General features: G+C 30.8%; 1 protein-coding gene across 8 annotated transcripts in view; it reads left to right on the plus strand.

Moving 5' to 3' along the window:
• The window catches only part of Pde11 (Phosphodiesterase 11), a 355,629-nt gene that overhangs the window by 247,197 nt on the left and 85,217 nt on the right, over positions 1–23,215 (plus strand). For all 8 annotated transcript variants that reach the window (XM_075296862.1, XM_075296864.1, XM_075296859.1 and 5 more), the window contains 2 exons: positions 4,796–5,222; positions 12,003–12,146. In XM_075296862.1, coding sequence (XP_075152977.1) covers positions 4,948–5,222; positions 12,003–12,146 — 419 coding nt within the window. In that variant the 5' untranslated portion in view covers positions 4,796–4,947. The remainder of the gene's footprint in view (positions 1–4,795; positions 5,223–12,002; positions 12,147–23,215) is intronic.

The raw sequence follows: 23,215 nt of genomic DNA on the forward strand, positions 1-23,215 counted from the left end.
CAGGTTCAAATCCCAGCAGGGATGAAATTTATTTTTTTTACTTTTTTATTAATTTCAATTTTTTTTAGTTTTTTTTTATTAGTTTTCTATTTTTTTGTAAAATTTAAACGTACAAAATTTGCACTTAAAATAGCCTGATTGCGTTCTTTCTAATACTTGTCCACAAGGACTGCATCGGAAGTAGAAAAAAATCATTGGGGGATCCCAAGATGCGCTTTAGAAGAAATGTTTGTGCACTTGTCCAAAAGGACTGCATCGGAAGTGGAAAAAAATTATTGGGGGATCCCACGATGCGCTTTAGAAGAAATGTTTATGGACTTGTCCAAAAGGACTGCATCGGAAGTTGAAAAAACTCGATGGGGGATTCTGGGATGGGATGTTTGTGGAACAACTTCCAATTTTTTTTGCTGGGCAGTCAAACCTTTTACCATATTGGTCCATTATTGTGTATATACCCTTCTATGTAAACCGATCAAAAACTAAAGTGCCTTATTTAATCCTCATCTGCATCTTGTACTTGCAGTGAAACTATCAACCAATTGTCAAAAATAAATTCGTCAAATTCACCAAACCCATTGTGAATTACATTCGAACGTTTCAAAGAAAAGTTTCCCTTAAAAACCGCTGAACAAAAACTTACAAATATTTAAGATTGAAATTTTCGCTAAGATATATATATCGACTTATCCTTCTACCAACACATGGCTATATTTTATCATTTACGGAATTCGCAATGTCGGATATAGCACCACATATGCCCGTAGCCACATTTCCATAGAAAAAATGTTGGCTTACAGTTGTATGTGTCATTCAAATTTGCCAACATGTGATAAATTGCTCTATTTAATCTTGGAAACTCTTACAGCTTAATCAAAGTCCTACAATATCAACCGCATACATAGCAATCAAAAATGCTTCACTTGTACGTAGAAAAATTCTTTTGTTTAGTTGTGAATACGATGACATCGCCTGTGGTGCTGTATTCGAAGCTGTGCTTTTGGTATTACTATTCCTACCCAGCTAAAATGTCTATTCAAATGATACACTTTCACGTTTACAGCATGAAATATATGCGTACTAGGTATTATAGTGTGACCTTAATGGCATTCTGCTTTCAGCAAAAACATTTTAAAGGTTTTCTATTTGCCAGTAAATGCTTGTTCGAAAAAAAAGTATCTAAAACGATATTTTTATGGAAATATTTTCCACTATGAGACAATCTAGCAAATATTTGCGGGGAGAAAAGGACAAAAGTTATTACAAAATATGAAGTACTGTAGTTCGTCTATACACGCAAAAAAAAATTCTTTCCTTCCAAACGAAACTTTTGACAAACAAATATCGTTTCCCATTTGCTTTTCTAACCAAAAAAATTTCTGGCTAATTGCATCTTCCTTCACATCTTTCTCAATTCCTCGTAAAAATGTAGAAGAAATTATTAAATTGACAGAAACATTCATTTAGTTGGCCACCATGGATCAATGGTTAGCATGCCCGCCTCGCATACAAAGGGTCGTGTGTTCGATCCCTGTTTCGACCGAAGACCATGTTTTTTTTACATATATTTCAATAATGCCCGGAAGATTCCGAAAAGATGTTCGACATTACATACTACTATATTCATAGAAAAAAATTTCACGAAAATTTTTCCAATTAAAATCTTAATTGAGTAAAAAATCAATCAAAAATTTAATTGATTCAATAAATTTTTTAATTGAAAACAAAATCACAAGATCAATAGTATCAATTTATTTTTTAATTGGATCAATACATTTTTTAATAGACTTTCAATTAACTTTTTAATTGGTACTATTATTTCTGTGATAGAAGACATTTCAATTAAAAAATTAATTGGATCAATTAGTTTCGTAATTGAACCAGAAATTTTTTTGTGTGTTACTATGAAACATCAAAATGCGTCTTATTAAAAACTTAAGGTCAGAAAAAAAATATTTGTTAGATATAAACGAAATGGACTTTGGAATCAAAAATTATTTTTTTTATTGCAAAAATAAAAATTTTGTAACAAAAAAAAATTTTTTTTGATGATACATGTTTGAAATTTTCGAAGAAATTCAAAAAATGAAAAAACGTTCGGTACACTTTTTTAAACGTTTTTTTTTTTTTTTGGGTGCAGATATGAATATTAAATATTATAATTAAATTTAACTTATTTCTATTTAAAATTAAAATTACAGTTATCATAATAAAATCTAAAATTACATTAAAATGAAAGTTATTATATATAGCTTATGATCAGTTTTTCATATGTATTCCATATTACGAATTTATTTATTTTTCTAATATTTAGCATCCTGTAGGGACGTAGGGCCACAATGTAGGACATTTTCACTCAACACAATTTGTAATAATTTTTACATTTTGGTGGCTCTAGAGGAGGAAATTAGAAGCCGGCAAGGCATGATCTTTAACAATGTGTGGTAAACTTTATTCCTGTAGAGAATTTTGTCAACATTTTATTTCTATAGAACATTTTGTCAAAATTGTACTTCTATAGAAATTTTTTTCAAAATATTATTTCCATAAAAAATTTTCTCAAAATTTTATTTCTGTGGAATTTTTTCTCAAAATTTTATTTCTATAGAATTTATTGTCAAAATGTTATTTCTATAGAAAAATTTCTCACAAAAATTTGTTTATAGAAACATTTTCCAAAATTTTATTTTTATAGAGATTTAACAAAAAAGATTACTAATTTGGGTAGAATTCTACCAACTGTGGCAACCGTGGTGGTAATACAAATTTATATTCTAAGTTATATACGTTGCAAGTTCATGTTCTAAGATAATAAAGTACTTAGAACCATAAAATTTTTTTAAATTTATCGAAAAATATAGTATTTTCCGTGGCAACATTGACTATGAGCTATAGTCAGATCGACACAAAGCACCCATAGACATGTACCCCTTAATTTTCTTAAATATGCAACTGCGGTTTATCTCCTAGACCTATATGTTACCCCACAAATGCTTATGATTACTAATTCTCTAATGGTGGTTTAGGGTATGATATAGTCGGCCCCGCCCGACTTTCTACTTTACTTTGTTGTTTTAATTTTAATGTTAATTTTAATGTTAATCTTAATGTTAATTTTAATTTTAATTTTAACTTTAATTTTAATTTTTATTGTAATTTTAATTTTAAATGTGGTTCGCCTATAGATATTAAAATTACATAAATATTATTATTAAATTGAACTTATTTCTATTTAAAATTAAAATGTCAGTTATCATAAAAAAAATCTAAAGTTACATTAAAATAAAAGTTAAAGTTATAATATTTATCTTATGATCAGTTTTTCATATGTATTCCGTGTTTTGTATTTATGTTTTGTTTATTTTAATTTATATTTAATTAATTTAAATTGAGTTTCGGGTTTATTTCGATTTGAATTTTAATTCAAATGATCCATTAAAATTAAAATTTAGATTAAAATTAAAGTAAATATAGTATTAAATTAATTTAAATATTTTTGTATGGCAGGTCTTATATATGCCAATTGCACTAATTTGTAAATTGAATAAAGCTATACACACTACCACTGTGCTGATTTTACGTTTTCTCACTTCATGCAAATGGAAAGCTTGCTGACATTTGTTGGCCATGTATAATCTGGAAGCAGTCCATGTAATTCTCCTTGTGATGTTTGTTGGATGGCTTCTTAGATGACTTGGTTGGATGAATGGTGAAGGTTTGGAAAAATATTCAATGTTTACCGAGTGCATCCTTTCATAAACCTATTGTGCATACCTGAATATGTATGAGTATCTATAGTAGTAGTAGTGGTGGTAATTTCAGGCTTAGGTGTAATTGTAGGGAGCATACATATTCATTGGATATAAATACTAAAGTGATGCATCCTTATAAAGGTTCACATACATAGTCAAGGCTATCAATGCAAATGCATTCACATACATATACATATGTGTGTGTGTTTTAGTGCATTTTCTCATAGGGTAGAAAATTTATTTTTAGGATGGTATATCATTCATATTCAATGGCATATCTTTTGTTGACTAACAAAGGAAGTCAATGTTTCAGGCATTTGTACTTAAAAGTCCATTCATCTTTGGCGACATCCTGCCAAAGATATCATATTCCTACACACACACACACATATATACTGAAATAAATAGATAACCACAATGGAACCATAAATAGATAACAATAAGAACGAAAGGAAATTAAAGATGAATGAAAAAAAGACAACGGATATGAACTTTAAGTATAGCATGAAGTTTAAGAATAGAGCACAGGATCTTGGAGGAAATGGAATATTTGAGGTTTCTTAAAAAAAAAACAACAAATTCTTTTAAATTGAAAAATATTAACTGCATATAAAAATATTTTCATTGACATATTTTTCTATGCTGGCGTTATTAATATATTATATTTATTTTTCGATTGTTTTTTAAATTATAAAATCATTCATTTTTGATTGGTGATATTAACACTTAAAAATTATAAAAAAATATTTTATTGAAATATAGAACTGATTGAGGATCCAAGCTTTTTATTGAAAACAGGGTATTCAGAAACAAACAAAAAAATAAAATAAAATAAAATGAAAAATAAAATAAAATAAAATAAAATAAAATAAAATAAAATAAAATAAAATAAAATAAAATAAAATAATATAAAATAAAATAAAAAATAAAATAAAATAAATTAATAAAAATTACTAAATTTTATTCATATATTTTCTACAATATTTATTTTACTTATGACTTTATCATACTATAACTAATTACCAAATTTTCCTTTCTTTTTTTAGGTTTACACTTGCGCAGCATAGAAGAACCCTCAAATCCTGCTCAATTATTCACCTTCAACTCTAATCCACACAATAGCTTAAGCGTTTACGGTAGCAGTAGTAGTAGTGGCGGTATTGGAGGAGGTGGAAGTGGTAGTTTCGGGCTTGGTAGAATGCCCACGGAGCTGGGGGGCACAGGCTATGGTTCAGAACAAAATCTTCTAATGAGCAATCGTACCGGTGTCCCCCTGGCCACATATCAACAGCATCAGTACCAGCAACAGCAACAGCAATCACTAACACAACAACAACAAAACCAAAATACATCTGCATCTTTATGTTTACTACAACACCCGCTATCGCCACAGAGGCATTATGATCCCGAATATGCACGAATGGAGGCCTGGATGGATGAGAATCAAGAATTTGTTCAGGATTATTTTATAAGGTAATACAATTGAGAGTAATTAAGTGAGAGAGGGAAAGAGAAAGGCAACACAAACTAAGTATATACCCAGAAAAAAAGTCCGTAGTTAAATTAATGCTAAATGTAACTAATTTTTATTGCAAAATAATATTTGTTGGTACACAAAAAATAATTTCACGAAAAATTTTGCTAATAAATTCCTAATTGAGTTTTAAAAAATATTCAATTAAAAACTTAATTGATTCAACAATTTATTTAATTTAAACAAAAATTAATAGTATCGCTTAATTTTTTAATTGGATCAATTAATTTTTTAATTGGCCTTCAATTAATTTTTTAATTGCTATTATCATTTCTGTGATTGAAGACAAAAAATATTTTTTGTGTGTAGCTAAATTTTATTTATTTTGTTTGAAATTTTTCACAGCCCAATGAAATTTTCCTTATCCCAAGTATGTCTCAAAAATTCTATACTCATAGAATTAAATGAGCGTATACATAAATTCATTGTGAGCTAAAGTAGAAGAAAATTTTTTATATCATTCCCAAAAGTGGAGTACTAGTTAGTTCAATTTGCGCACGAGGTAGTTCATTTTTACCATCAAACAGTTTCTTTTTTTTCTAAACTGCTATGTAATGCAATAAAGCAAAAGGCTATATTTTTTCGACTTTTTCATTGCACTGAAAAAAAGCATGCTCGGTTACAAAGATTTTGTCTTTACACTAATGATTTTTAAATTGATTCCGAGCCAAAGAAGCGGAGAATTGAAGTAAGGATACAGACAGAATTTTCTTTTAAATTGAAGTTGTTCGTACTTGATTTTAGACAACAAATTTTAATTTCTTCGTTTTTTCTGTTTGTTTTTCTTCATGTGCAATTAAAGTCCTTTAAAAACGTGTTACCGACAAGATACATTTTCAAATTCCGACTCGACTTCAATTATGTTATGTCTCATGCAAAAATTCGTCTTTAAAATAAAGTGTTGTAAAACGTCTTCTATTTTTAAACACTTTTTTGCTTTGTTGTCAAGATGCAAAAAGACAACTAATTTAAAGACAATTTCTTTAATTTTAAAGAATTTTTCACAAATATTAAAGACAAGTTGACTTTAGTCAAACAAAATTTTCTTTCATTTTAAGATATCCATTTTTAATTTGAATGACTTAACATAATTATAAGGAAACAAATATTTTATAGAAAAGTTCATCGTCTTTCGGGCATGGAAAAAAACTTTACATCAGAGAAATGCGACTTCGATGTTAAGCAAAAAACGAATTCGTATTTTAAGGACATGAAATCTTTGGTCTCACGACAATATTTTTTTTCAGTGTGTCCAAAAGAAAAACAATGGAAATAACATCAAATTTTAGAATCAGTTTAGATTTGTTCAAATGGGCCCGTTTGGCACGAATTATGGCCTTCAAACGACCGACAAAGCCTTCACACGCCGCACGAAAGTAGCTTTGCGGTATATCTGCGGAAGCGCCGTTTTAGGATGATTGACACCTTGATGCCAAACTTACTCTCCAAGATCGGCGGACGAAATGTTTGTCAGACCAAAACTTCAGTACTGTATTCATGACATTTTCTCGATAATATATGGCATTTATTTCAACCCCAAGGTTGATGAATACAAACGGAGAACGGCCATCGACCGTTACGGCGACCTACGCCATTACCAATTGACCACTTTCGTGCAAGCGAAGCAACTCCTTTGTTTTACCAGTGTAACGGTGCACCGCACAGTGCCTTTGCAAAGTTTAAAAACTTAGCAATTTTTATTTTTTGAATATAAAATATAAACCAAAATCAAACAAGTAAGTAAAGTAGAAAGTCGGGCTGGGCCGACTATATCATACCCTAAACCACCCTTACTGAATTAGTAATCATAAGCATTTGTGGGATAACATTGATATAGGTCTGGGAGATAAACCGCAGTTGCATATTTAATAAAATTAAGGGGTACATGCTTATGGGTGCTTTGTCTCAATCTGACTATAGCTCATAGTCAGTGTTGCCAGGAAAAACCCTACAAGAACAAAAAAAGTTCCCTACTTTCCCATACATTCCCAAACAATTTTCCTTGCAATATTTTTCGTTAAATTAAAAAAAAATACAAAATAAAAATGATTCTAAGTACTTTATTATCTTAAAACATGAAAATGCAACGTATAACATATAACCTAGAAAATAAATTTGTATTATCACAACGGTTGCCACAGTTGGTAGAATTCTACCAAAAATAGTAATTATACCCTGCTCCACACTTTGGAACAGGGTATTATAAGTTAGTGCATATGTTTGCAACACCCAGAAGGAGACGAGATAGACACATGGTGTCTTTGGCAAAAATGCTCAGGGTGGGCTCTTGAGTCGATATAGCGATGTCTGTCTGTCCGTGAACACATTTTTGTAATCAAAGTCTAGGTCGCAGTTTTAGTCCAATCGACTTGAAATTTGGCACAAGTATGTGTTTTGGCTCAGAATAGATCCCTATTGATTTTGGAAGAAATCGGTTCAGATTTAGATATAGCTCCCATATATATCTTTCGCCCGATATGGACTAATACGGTCCCAGAAGCCAGAGTTTTACCCTAATTTGCTTAAAATTTTGCACAGGGAGTAGAATTAGCATTGTAGCTATGCGTGCCAAATTTGGTTGAAATCGGTTCAGATTTAGATATAGCTCCCATATATAGCTTTCGCCCGATTTACACTCATATGACCACAGAGGCCAATTTTTAACTCCGATTTAGTTGAAATTTTGCACAGGGAGTAGAATTAGCATTGTTGCTATGCGTGCTAAATTTGGTTGAAATTGGTTCAGATTTAGATATAGCTCCCATATATAGCTTTCGCTCGATTTACACTCATATGACCACAGAGGCCAATTTTTAACTCCGATTTAGTTGAAATTTTGCACAGGGAGTAGAATTAGCATTGTTGCAATGCGTGCCAAATTTGGTTGAAATCGGTTCAGATTTAGATATAGCTCCCATATATATGTTTTTCTGATTTCGACAAAAATGGTCAAAATATCAACATTTTCCTTGTAAAATCGCCACTGCTTAGTCGAAAATGACTCTAATTTTCCTAAACTTCTAATACGTATATATCGAGCGATATATCATAAATAAACTTTTGCGAAGTTTCCTTAAAACTGCTTCAGATTTAAACGTTTCCCATATTTTTTTACTAATATTGTGTTCCACCCTAGTGCATTAGCCGACTTAAATTTTGAGTCTATAGATGAGTCTATAGATGTAAAAGTCTATCAAATTCTGTCCAAATCGAGTGATATTTATATGTATGTATTTGGGACAAACCTTTATATATAGCACCCAACACATTTGACGGATGTGATATGGTTTCGAAAATTTAGATCTACAAAGTGGTGTAGGGTATAATATAGTCGGCCCCGCCCGACTTTAGACTTTCCTTACTTTTTTTTTGTTAAATCTCTATAGAAATACTATTTTTGAAAAAGTTTCTATAAACAATTTTTTTGAGAAATTTTTTTATAGAAATAAATTTTTGATAATAAATTCTATAGAAATAAAATTTTGAGAAAAAATTCGATAGAAATACAATTTTGAGAAAATTTTTTATAGAAATAATATTTTGTAAAAAATTTCTATAGAAATACAATTTTGGCAAAATTTTCTATAGAAATAAAATGTTGACAAAATTGTCTACAAGAATAAAGTTTTAACAAAAATTTCTATAGAAATATTTGTTTGGTAGATTTGTGGTAATCTTTAAATTTTGTTAGATTTTTTTTGGCACGAGTGGCAACTGTTGTTACCACATATTGTTAAAGATCAAGCCTTGCCGGCTTCTAATTTCCTCCTCTAGAGCCACCAAAATGTAAAAATTATTACAAATCGTGTTGGGTGAAAATGTCCTACATTGCGGCCCTACGTCCTAAAAGACGCTAAATATTAGAAATATAGGGAATTTTCCCTACTTCTAGCAACACTGGCTGTAGTTGATATTGCACCTACGGAGTTAGTATGCCACTAATATTAAGCCCATTATAAAAAAAGAGAAAATCGCTCAATTATTGTGGGTAATAAATCCAAATTTGTAAAAATCTAGCAATATTCTTATGTAATAGCTACAAGTACGTACAAATACGATAGGCTAGTAAATCAAAATTTGAAATGTGAGTAACATTGGTTAATAAATAAGAGCATTATGGCCAAATTTGGGAAAATCGAGCGATGCATATATATGGAAGCTATATGTAAATCTGAACCAATTTGCATAACATTTTGCGGGTTTGATTAATACCACAAAAGGTTACCTTGTGCAAAATTTGAGGAAGATCAGTTAAGAAATGAGGCCTCTATGGTCAAACATAAGGTTATTAGGGGCAAATTTTTCAAAATCGGGCGATACATATATGGGAGCTATATCTCAATCTAACCCGATTTCGATGAAATTTTGCACATACATTTAGTGCTATAGAAGATTACATTTGGCCAACTTTGAGTACTATCGGTTGATAAATAAGGGTTTTATAGCCAAATTTAGAAAAATAGGGCGATACATATATATGGGAGCTATATCTAAATCTGAACCGATTTCGATGAAATTTTGCAGACTTAAAGGGTGATGCAGAGGATTATTTTGTGCTAAATTTGACGACTATCGGTTAGTAAAAAAGTGCAACGTGACCCCATTTGTCGAAATCGGGCGATACATATATATGGGAGCTATATCTAAATTTGACCCGATTTCTTCCAAATTCAATAGCGTTCGTCCTTGTGCCCAAACAACTCCCTGTACCAAATTTCATCCAAATCGGTTGATAATTGCGACCGGAATCCTGTGATCAATACATGGACAGACGGACGGACGGACACCAAGCGCTAGATCGACTCAGGTGATTCTGAGTCGATCGGTATATATTTTATGGGGTCTAAAATCAATATTTCTGGTAGGCACATTTTTTGGCCGATCAAACTTATTATACCCTGACCACTATGTGGTTTAGGGTATAAAAAGAAATTAAATTCAAAGATATCTTGTTTTGTTACAAGTCCTCAAATTACAACCGAGATGACCCAAAAGAGGAACAAATTTAAATTGTCACCTGTTTTACAAAATTTTGCCAAAAATGACGCTAATTTTTCAAAATTAGCAAAATTTTATTTTTTGATTGGAAAACTCAAACCTAAGAAAACTGGCATAAAACGCATTACGTGATAAAAACTCGTTCATCCAAAAATCCTTCGTTGTTATAAATTAGGTGTTTTTACCGAAAATATACTCCAAAAGTAAAAATATTTTAAAAATATTTGCAATCAAAAATAGCAGAATTTTATTTTTTTGTTCAATTATGTGCTCTATAATCTATCCAAAAAATAGTGTGAGAACAAACTTGAAAGATATAATTATTGTTGGCGTTCTTTGTAAATTATCCTTTTTGGGAAGAAAAATCCCAAAAATTTTAAAAAATTTTAATTTGTTCAAATTTATATTTTTTTGTTTTACATCAAAAACCAGCACCAATAACCACCCAAACTATTTATCGGACCATTCGTTCTTTTACACCATCCACATTTTCGACTTACAATTAAAAAAAAAATTAAATAGTTCTAGTCAATTATAGCAAAATTTTATTGTTGCACTCGAAGCTCGATAGGATATTAACAACAGAAGTTAGAATAAAAGTCGAAGCACATATTTGTTTTACCTCTTTCGAAGCACGATGCCGTGGTGCAATGGTTAGCATACCCGTCTTGCATATAAATTGTCGTCATTTCAATGCTAGTTTCGTCCTAACACCAACAAGTTTTTCAGCGGTGAATTATCCCCCTTTTTGTCGTCCTATACCAGCTTAGTTTGCTCGCAACCTTCCGAGGAGACCCAACATTCTCGCCAGTTCATCATATTTGATATCAAACCTGTAATGATATGAAGATAACGGAAAAAATTTCCGTAAGGACATTATTCGTTCCACGAGCGCCCTCCTTAAACATCTCATCTGCTTCTTTTTTCACCCAACACAGGGTTTGTATGCCGTTCAGTGAGGACTAAGCTCTCTAGACAGCGGCTGGCTACCTTATATCTTAAGTTTGAGTTGGACCAAGACCTGAAGGTAGTTGTAGTGGAAGCCCGATATTTCAGGATCACTTGGACTATTCATTCCATTGTGATACCACAGTGGGAACTACTCTCTTATCACTGAGTGCTACCCGATAAGGGGCCTCCTTTTTATAAACCGAGTCTGAAGGCCGTTCCACATTGCAGTGAAACCACTTCGAGAGGTTTTTAAAAACTAAGAAATTTCACCAGCATTGCCGATACGAGATAATCCACCGCTGAAAAACTTTTTGGTGATTAGTCAAAACAGGGTTTGAAGCCACGACCGCGTTTATACAAGGCAGGCATGCTAACCATTTCACAACGGTGGCTGCTCAAGGCCTTCATTGATTGTTTGACTGACAATGAAAAATCTGATATCGCTTCTGAATAACGGCCTCATCAACACCGACTCAGCAGCTTTTGTGATTGCACAAATTTCTGCCATAAAGGTATGGCAATCGCTATCTAACGTATACGACGCAATGAATTTCGCTACCAATTCCTTTGTCCATTTTAGATCCATCTATGTTATATAGATATTCAGAGTTCCGAAAGATATCCTCCTTGCCTTTCCTCCTCCATATAGTCTCTCTATAACGATCGGGATGAAGTTATATATGATAACTGTCTCAATCCTACATAAATACCATATTTTTAATCGTTTTACTAATAATGTTATTTTACATTGTATTTCCTTTATTTTGTAGAAAAGCCACACGTCAGGTTGTCGATGCCTGGCTAGTTTCACATGCAACATCCGCTGGCAATGATACATCAAATACGTCACCCACACATCCGAATGGTCAGAGTTGTTCATCACGTGGTGGCTCAGGAGCCACAACACCTGTGAGGTAAGTTTTTGTATACTATTTAAAGAAAAGTATCGACATACAGACGGACAGATATTGTGATATTGAAGGGCGAATTGATTCCGTGTAGTTTGATAGTGACTATCTCTTTAACCGCCTAAACGATTGGGCGTGGCGACCCGAAATTTTGGCTAGACGCTTCGTAAATGACTTCAACATGAGTAAAAGAAAAAAAAATGGCGATACCTTTAAAAATTCGGTGGCGAAAGGGTTAATATGATGAATAAATAAATATGAGAACATGTTAATAAATTCTATTCTTCTTCATTTATTATAAACTGTATGTTCGAAAATCGAATCGTATCGAATCGAACGTAACTTATAGGCCGATAGCCTCTAGTCGCAAGTGCCCGTATAAATATGTTTATTATAATTTGTAATTATAATAAATTAAGTAATAAATAAAAATACAAAAATTTTTAGATTTTGATCAGGCCTCATATACAAATTCCAAACATATATCACCATTGCTATATATACGATATATTTTTGTTCAAAAAACCTTAATCACATCATCCATAAAATTTCATTATACAAGAGAAATGCATTAAACTCTTCTGGCAATGTTTGATAAGCATTTTGGCTTTGTAATCCACAAAAACCCTTCCCAAAAGCCCTAATGGATTATCATTTCTAATTAGAAGCATGCTACTCATCAGCTTTCCTCGTCATTTGCTCTAATGAAAATTGATTATACTTCACTCTATTCACTTTAGTTAAGAGCACTATAGTAGGGAGTAAATTGTGTTGCACACTTTGATTGTCTGTTTGTGGGCAGCAGAGCATAGATGTTGTGTTGTTTGATTCGAACACACACACACACATCTCTCACATACTACGATTGATCTCTTTATGGAAGTCTCAACGATGGTCATGGAGCTACTAATATATACAACTCTCTTGAATAATACAAAGCTATCATATACTAAGAATGTTATAATTTATTGGCTATGTTCATGTAATGCAGCACGTCCAAAAGTAAAACCAAAGGGGACCTCAAGCACCATGGCAAACAAAGGGGTTTGCAAATATAAAGCAATCCAATGTAGAACAATTTGAGAGTATATAAGCAAGAACTGAGAAGGGTTCAATAAAACTATTGGACTGGGTATTGTAACTAGGGCTGTGGAGTCGAGCCAATTTTGCTCGACGCCGACTCCAACTCCAGCATTTTTCACCAGCTCGACTCCGACTCCGGAGTCGACTCCGGGTAATATAACTAAATCTCATTTTAATACCACTAATTTGTACTTCTATTGTGGGGGTACCCTAAGTGGATCGATATAAAGTATCGTATTTATTTATGTGTGTAAAAAAAGGTCTTAATTTCACATTAGATGCCAATTGAACTCTATATTTCAAATTTAGGGCAATGTTTAATAAATAAAATAATGATATAAATACCCATCATAATATGAGAAGATACCAACAGTATATGTATTTGTGAACCAAAATTATTGATACTATCTCACATCCTTTAAATTTGTTGCGAGCTATATAAAGGTTTATATTCCCATATGCATGAATTTGAATCTGAATCGATTTAGACAAAATTGTATATACTTCTACAAAATCTATGTACTTCAAATTTAAAGCTAACGTTATGGCACGTAACACAATTTTAACAAAAATAAAAATGCAAGGAAAGACTAAAGTCGGGCGGGCCGATTATAATATATGTTACTCTGCACAACTTTGTATTTAGATCTACATTTTGATAAAATCTCAAATCAGACTTCTACAAAATATCGGGCAATATTTGGGAAATATTTATAATTGTTTAGACAATTTCGCAAAAATGCATTTATGATTCATTCATTGAAAAATTTGATCATTTCTACAAGTTTTCGACTAAGCAGTGAGTGTCAGTGAGCATACAATTTTGGAAAAATTTTTGTCTAGTAAAAAAAAATTTGCAAAATTTTATATAGAAATAAAATTTTGCAAAATTTTCTACAGAAACAAAATTTTGACTAAATTTTCTATAGAAATAAAATTTTGGAAAAAATTTCTATAGAAATAAAATTTTGACCAAATATATAGAAATAAAATTTTGAATAAAATTTTTATAGGAATAAAATTTGGCAAAATTTTTTATAGAAATAAAAAATTGAAAAAATTAACAATAGAAATAAAATTTTGCAAAATATTCTTTAGAAACAAAATTTTGACTACATTTTCTATAGAAATAAAATGTTGACTAAATTTTATATAGAAAAAAATATTTCTATAGTAATAAAATGTTGAATACATTTTTTATAGCTGTGAGTATCAGTGCGCTTCAGTAAGAAAAAAAAAATTGAGAAAATTTGCTATAGAAATAAAATTTGACAATTTTTTCTTATAGAAATAACATTATCAATAAAATATCAATAAAAATACAATTTTAGAAAAATTTTTGTGTAGTAAATAAAATTCTGAAACAAAATTTCGACTAAATTTTCTATAGAAATAAAATTTTGACTAAATTTTCTATAGAAATAAAATTTTGACAAAATTTTTTATAGAAATAAAATTTTGACCAAATTTTCTAATAAAAAAATCTATTACTATAAAATTTTGGCAAAATTTTCTATAGAAATACAATTTTGACTTAAATTTTTATAGAAATAAAGTTATCAATATTAATAAAATTTTGAAAAATTTTTTGTGTAACAAACCAAATTTTGCAAAATTTTCTATAGAAATAAAATTTTGCAAAATTTTCTATAGAAACAAAATTTTGACTCAATTTTCTATAGAAAAAATATTTCTATAGTAATAAAATTTTGAATAAATTTTTATAGAAAAAATTTTTGACAAAATTTGCTATAGAAATAAAATTTTGACAAAACTTTTTATAGAAATAACATTTTGACAAAATTTTCTATAAAAAATAGCTTTGAAAAAATTTTCTGTCAATATTCCACATATGTATAGGGCCTTAAAATAAAATTAAAAAACAAAAGAAAAAATAATTTCGATTGTTCGAATGGATCGATCCAGCCCATCTGCTAGCCTAACATTCTAGGAAAAATAAAAAGATAGCCGTAATTGGAAGTTGATTTTCATTTACAATCATGCTGTACATTGATCAAATGAATAACGCAATGGAAACTAATTTGCGTAAAAACTTGCTTAGTTACAAAAATGTGAAGTGAAAATTTGGTTTAGCCGGAGTCGGAGTCGAGCAAAATTTTTACGACTCCAACTCCAGCTAAATCTTCAGACTCCGACTCCGGCTCCACAGCCCTGATTGTAACAGTATTGAAAGCACATCTTGATTTCTCAGAGTAAGGAAGGTATTAACATTTAAACACTCCATTCTGCATTTCGTGAATGTAATGCCGACCTACTGGATACATTTAAATTACCTCAGAGATCTAAACAGTTATTTCACTGCAATAAATTTGAGGATATCCGCCACCAGTTCACTACATGGACATCAGAGATCCGTATGTATTGCATTTTAGAGTCCTGGAGTTATATTCGAAACCCTTTTAAATTATCTGCATACATCAAATTACCATACAGACCAGTCAGAACGCTGCCCTGGATCATATTTGTGTGAAGATGAAGATCCATAATTATATGTAGCAGTATCTTCTTTATTGTTATCACAGTACAAATCACCGTCTTGTCGATGGACAACCATCACCCATGAGCCTCTAGATCATGCAGCATGCCAGATAGGTGTGAACCAGGATAATGAAACATTGTAACTGAAGCGGGGAGCAGCTACCAGGTGATCCTATACTCGGAGTCTGACCAGGGCCATAGGATCGGAAGAAAATTTTGCCAAAATTTTATTTCTATAGAAAATTTTGTCAAAAATTTATTTCTATAGAAAATTATGTCAAAATTTTATATCTATAGAAAATTTCTTCAAAATTTAAATTCTTTAGAAAATTTTGTTAATATTTTATATCTGTAGAAAATTTCTTCAAAATTTTATTTCTATAGAAATTTTTGTCAAAATTTTATTCCTATAAAAAATTTCTTCAAAATTTTATTTCTATAGAATATTTGGTCAAAATTTTGTTCCTTTATTCCTATACAATTTTTTTTCAAAATTTTATTTCTATAAAATATTTAGTCAAAATTTTATTTCTATAGAAAATTTTGTCAAAAAGGTTATTTGAATAGAAAACTTTGTCAAAATTTTGTTAAAATCGAAAATTTGTCAAAAATTTTATTTCTATAGAAAATGTTTTCAAAACTTTTATTTCTATAAAAAATTTTGTCAAAAATTTATTTCTATAAAAAATGTTGTCAAAATTTTATTTCTATAGAAAATTTTGCAAAACTTTATTTCTATAAAAAATTTGGTTAAAATTAAATTTATATAGAAAATTGAAGTATTTTTTAGATGAAGATAAATAGTTTGCAAAATCTACGAAAACATCAAGAATTATAGCAATCTACCAAACAGTATAAAAATCTAAAATTTTTGGTAGAATTCTACCAACTGTGGCAACCTTGATTTCAAATCTTGGAGAAATATTTACCAAAAACTTTCCAAACAAAAAATCATATTTAATAAAAAATATTTCTATAGAAAATGTTGTCAATATTCTATTTCTATAGAAAATTTTGTCAAAATTTTATATCAATAGAAAATTTTTTAAAAATTTTATTTCTTTAGAAAATTTTGTTAAAAATTTTAAATCTATAGAAAATTTCTTCAAAAATTTATTTCTATAGAAAATTTCTTCAAAATTTTATTTCTATAGAAAATTTTGTCAAAATTTTATTTCTATTGAAAACTTTGTCAAAATTGTATTTCTATAGAAAATTTGGTTAAAATTTAGTTTATATAGAAAATTGAAGTATTTCTTATGGCGTTTTCGATTCGCAAAAAATATGTTGCCCTGGTGTTACCCTACTTTTTTCCTTATTGCATTTTCGACCAAATGATAGCGTCATTGCAAAGCTATTGTTAATTCCTAATATTGTGCGAGATAGAGGATCCGAAACCTATCACAGTGTCCTTCATATTTTGCTATCAATTTCGAAAATGTTGCACCTTTTTCCCCAATCGAAATCGCCATTAGATGAAGAGAAATAGTTTGCAAAATCTACCAAAACATCAAGAAATCTACCAAACAGTAAAAAATCTGCCATTTTTGGTAGAATTTTATCAACAACTTGATTTCAAATCTACTAAACCTACTATATGGATACCTTCAATTTATTTTCCATCTGGACATGTGAATCTTTATTGAAAATGAAAACAAAAACTTTTGTAACATTAATTAAATTGTATACATTTTTATAAATGCTACAATAATAATGGATTGTAGCAAACCATTTCGATTGTAGCAGCAATGTTAGTACATTGTATAATTTGTACATTGGTTTTAAATTCAATTCTTTTGTACTCTCATTCACTACTATTGCTCTATTGTGTAATGTTTACAGTGTAAACTTTTCAATTGATGGGGTTTTATTTTTCTTTCACTTTCACCATGTGCGTCTCTTTCACTTTCGTATTTTGAGTTTATTGTTGTTGTTGTTTTTTTTTTTAACATAGTTCACTGTGTGAGTGGCCTTCATGCACTGTTACATTCATTGTGGTATAACCAGCACAAAATGATTGAATAGTGTCAGTGTGTGTGTGTTAAAGTCCTGTGGCTTTATTTATATTTACTTGGCAGTCAGAATTCTCTACAAATAAAATATAATAGTCATGCATGTGTGTACATTGTAGAATGTTCATCTGAATTTTCCCTTGATTTTGGTGGGGGAATTTCGAACAAAAAGTGTAGTAATGAATTTAAGCGGTTTGAACAAATTATCGTGTTATGCTATGCTGATAACATGTAATTAAAAAGCAGTTACTCAAAGTACCATATGTTCTATTGGGAGCAAAAATTAAAAATGCGAGATTTTTCAAATGTTTAAAAATGTATTACAAAAAAATATTTTAGAAGTTTATTTTCAGTATATATCCATTGAATGGTAAATGAGTCGAATTTTATATATTTAAACGATTTAGCTAGATCTAAAAAGGGAAAGTTAGTTCTCCTTTAAAAAGTGAGAAGTCGAAAGTTAACATTTTTAAAATTATAGAACATTTTGTCAAAATTTTATTTCTATAGCAAATTTTGTCGAAATTTTATTTCTATAGAAAATTTTGTCAAAATTTTATGTCTATAGGAAATTTTGTCAAATTTCTATTACTATAGACAATTTTAATAAAATTTGATTTTTATAGAAAATCTTGCTAAATTGTATTTCGATAGAAAATTTTTTCAAAATGTAATTTCTATAGAAAATTTTATTCCTGTATTCCTATTGAAAATTTTTTCAAAATTTTATTTCTATAGACAATTTTGTCAAAATTTTAGTTCTGTAGAAAATTTTATCAAAATATTAATTTTATAGAAAATTTTGTCAAAATATAATTTCTATAGAAAAATTTGTCAAAAATTTATTCCATTAAATTTTGCCAAAATGTTTTTTATAGAAAACTTTGTCAAAATTTTATTTTTATAGAAAATTAAATAAAATTTTATTTCTGTAGAAAATTTTGTCAAAATTTTATTTCTATTTTGTCAGAATTATATTTCTTTAGAAAATTTTGTCAATATTATATTTCTATAGAAAAATTTGCCAAAATTTTATTTCTATAGAAAACTTTGTTAAAGTTGTATTTCTATAGAAAATTTTGTCAAAATTTTATTCCTTTATTCCTATGATTTTTTTTTTCAAAATTGTATGTCCATGGACCATTTTGTCAACATTTTATTTCTGTAGAAAATTTTATCAACATTTTATTTCTATAGAAAACTTTCTCAAAATTGTATTTCTATAGCAAATTTTGTCAAAATTTTATTCCTACATAAAATTTTGTTAAAATTTTATTCCTACATAAACTTTTGTTAAAATTTTATTTCTATAGAAAATTTTGTCCAAATTTTATTTCTATAGAAAATTTTGTCCAAATTTTATTTCTATAGAAAATTTTGTCCAAATTTTACTTCTATAGAAAATTTTGTAAAATGTGTCAAAATTCTCTTTTTATATAATAGTTTGCCAAAATTCTATTTCTAGATTTTGCCAAAATCTTATTTCTATAGAAAATGTTGGCGAAATTTTATTTCTATAGAAAATTTTAGTAACAGTTTTTGTAGTGACCAACAATAAAATAACAACACAGAATTATTTTCCGTAACAAATGTTGTAATAATTTTATTTTCATAGAAAAGTTTGTCAAAAGAAAGAAAATTTTGTGAAAGAAATTTTTGTACTATAGAAAATTTTGTCAAAATTTTATTTCGCAAAATCTACCAAAACATCAAGAATTCTACCAAACAGTAAAAAATCTACCAGTTTGGTAGAATTTTCTGAAATATTGTAACCTACGGCGGTCGGGGTAGAACTTCCCATTTGAGTGTTTTCCAAATAAGTTTTAGGGGCTTTTCAATATGTGTCCGTGTTGCAAAATCTCCTTCTCTTGCTATTTCTAAATATTGTGACCTTTGATCATACTCGGCTCGAACTCATCCATTGATCTCAAAGCAAAGCACCTGTTATCCTTTCACTCGTTTGCTGTAGCTTATTGTAAACCACACCCAGCTAGTCTCACCAAATACACAGCATAAGCTTCTTTCCATGGATATCCGGCTTTGCCGCCGATGTTGAGGTACGAGGGTTGTCTTTTATATTTAGGGAACAATAATAAACATTAGTAAATGAAAATCGCTTTATTTTTTTTTTTTTCAAAATATTCCCTATTGAGGTATCTCTAAAATATGCATTCTAAACTCGTCAACCGCTTCTTCAGGTGTCCAAAAAAGTTGGCCTCTCATTTCATTTATTACGTACGGGAATAAGTAGAAGTTATACGGTGCCAAGTCAGGACTATGGATGATGGTTGACCCATCAAATCGGGTTGTTTGAGCAGAGTGTGATTGCTCGCATTGTTGTGGTGAAGAGGGATCAGCCTTCGGAGGCTGGTTTTCCTGATTTCTGGGAAGACAACTGGCAAACAAATGATTGTGTACCACTCAGATTTGACTGTTCTGCGTTGTTCTAGTGGTAAGATTGTTACATGTCCAGTTTTTTCCGAAAAACAAACAATCGTCAGCTTAGAATTGCTTCATGCGAGAACAACTTTTGCTGGATGTTGTTCATCTTGACTCACCCATACAGTCGATTGCTGTTTACTTTCGGGCTCATACGTGTAAATCCACGATTTATCACCTGTCACGATGTTATAGACGTATTTCGAAGCACCGCTATAGTATTTTTGGAGCATTTCTTTCGACCAATCGACACGAGCCGTTTTTTGGATCCAATGTGAACAACTTCTTTTGCCAGTCAAATGTTCATGCAATATTGAATGTTTGCTGGTCCTTCTAATGCCTAAGGTTGTCTCAATCTCATAATAGGTCACACGACGATCTTGCAATGTCAATTGGGGCACATCATCAATGGTTTGCGGAACAACAACAGGCTTTGGACGACTTCACACAATTCGTCTTAGGGTGAACTACACCCTTGGTTGAATTCACCATACCAACGATAAATACTGGTCCTTGATGGAGCTTCAGCGTCAAAAATTAAATTAAGGAGAGTCCATTGAAGAAATGGGCTAGTATTCGTATTCTAAGGAAAAGAAATCTTTGTTCCCACAAAAATATTTTTTTTTAGGGTAGGCATTGAGTAGGCTGGGTCACATCCCGATATGGTTAACTCTTTGCCTAGTAAAGCCAGGGCAGTTACAAAGACAGTGTTCCAAGGTCTCATCATCCTCAAAACACGCACTATAATCGGCTACTGCTATTAGGCATAGATTTGCTCTCAATTTTAGGCGCCCAGTCATTATGCCCACGGTTCTCCTGACTCGTGCTTCCCCTTCCGACCGTTGTGTTGGTCCACATGGCTTTATTCGTCTCCCATGCTCATTCATCCAACTTGGCCCTTAACGACTCTATAGGCTTTGCATTCTCTAGGTTCACTTCTCTATTGTATCCTAGCTCCAATCGCCAGATAGATAAGATTTGAAATATTCGGCATTAAAAACTTGATCTAGACTGGAAAAAGTCCTATGATTGTATGCAATGATTTTTTCGACCGATGACCCACAGATCCCCTTCCCTTATTAAGTCTTTGCCGTGGGATTCATAAAGCTTTCCACATGAGGGGACCTCTACCATACTCAGGCAAAAGACTTAATTAGTTATAAAAAAATTCCATACTTCCTTCAATCAATGCAACATTGAGGCATATTTACAGTGAAGTAGGTTTGACCTTACCAATCTCTTTACCCTCGATGGAAGCAATTGTTTATTCTGTTGATTTCCATTACCAATGTCTACAACAGAAATTGAAAACAATACAGTGACTGTAGACATGGAAGCTGTAACTGTCGGATGATGATGGTTTGTCCAAGCAAAACCACAATCAACCAACTACCACCTAAACCAATTTACTACTTGGAAAACAAAACAAAAAGCTAATAGGAGAAAAGGAAAGAAACCACCCGAAAACAAATATTGGAGCCAGAGTTACTGCTGGCTAGTGATTTTGGCAAGCTGCTGATGTAGATGTCAGTTGCTTGCTAGGGTCCTTGAACATAGCAGCAGTACAAGTCCTCCATACGATTTGGTTTTGGAGGCCGAATAAAGTCCCCTAGTTCGTTTCCTCTTCCTTCTTGTCGTTTTGAGTGTGGATATTTTTGGCAACTTGGATGATGTTTATGGGTGTTGAAAGTTTGTATTTTTCTTGTGTTGGTGATACTGGCCAAATTGCGGTCTTGTTGTCATACCATCCTTCTAGGATTTTGTTGTTGTTGAGGTTTTCTGTTATGTGAGCTAAGATTGAATGTATTAGGATGCTGTTGGTTTATTGGGTTTCATTTTAAGCTAATGACCTTAAAGTTGTCTCTTCTCGCCCCCCATGATGATGACTGAAGTGTGTTGTCAGAAATGTTCTATTTTTAGAATTTAATTCTTGGAATGGAAACTTGACAATATTTGACCTGTTGTTGTCCAATGGTCATTAGATGGATAGATTTCCTTTTAAGGAAAAAATAGTTAGATTATTGAAAATCATATGTTGATTGCAATTATTTTGTGGTAAACTCAAAATATTTAAAGTGGATAGTTTAAAAATTATTGATTTAGGGGGGGGGGGGGTGGTGGAGTTAAAACCCAGCGCGATTTACGCCGCTGGGTTTTTAACCGGTCTGCAGGGCTCCCGCTCCACCGATAGTCTTTTAATTTACTGTAATAGAACATTCAGCTGACGGCCGGACGGAAATGGCTACAACAAATTTTATACAAAAATGGAAGCCCAATATTAATGATTCAATCTTTTACGAATGACTGTGTATACTCGTACCATACATATCATGGTTCAATATACAATTAAATGAGCTTCGTAAATTTGACCTTTAATTCAATGATATCACGTTCCTTATTTATTGACCCATTTTATAATGACCCATAACATAAATTCAATACAGTCACATAAAACAAAATCCTCTTTTGGGTCATAATTCTGTTAAGTCAACCATTATCTAGAATGACTTCACCTTAAGAAGTCATCCATATAAATCTTTAAACATGGGACTATCTTTTGAATTGAAAATTTACCTTTGAACGAAGTCCCATTAAAATGAGATAAGAAATAGCAAAAGGATGGACATCTCAAAACATAACATAGTTGTTACAACTTTAGCAGTAGATTTACAGTGAAATCCAATTTATTTGCTACACGCAAAAAATAAACTGGTCTAATACGAAATATTATAATAAAAGTCGTATGCCTTAAAAGTAAGTCTAATTTTCTTTAACTTAAAAAAAATATATTTTATATAAAGAAATAATTTTAAAATTAACTGCGATATAGGTTTTTGCGTACAAATCGAATTACTTGGGTTCTGGTAAATAGTTGCCGATAGCAATGTATCGGAAATTTTCTTATCATTGTCTACTAAATTGAAGTCTATCAAAAAGGTACAATGGACTGAATAGGCTAAGTGAGCCTGAAACTTAATTGGGCTGCCACTTTAATCTAACTACATACACTGATTTAGACCAATTGTGTACTGATTTGGACCA

Source organism: Haematobia irritans, chromosome 2 (assembly GCF_050003625.1).
Source record: "Haematobia irritans isolate KBUSLIRL chromosome 2, ASM5000362v1, whole genome shotgun sequence".
Lineage (NCBI taxonomy): Eukaryota > Metazoa > Arthropoda > Insecta > Diptera > Muscidae > Haematobia > Haematobia irritans.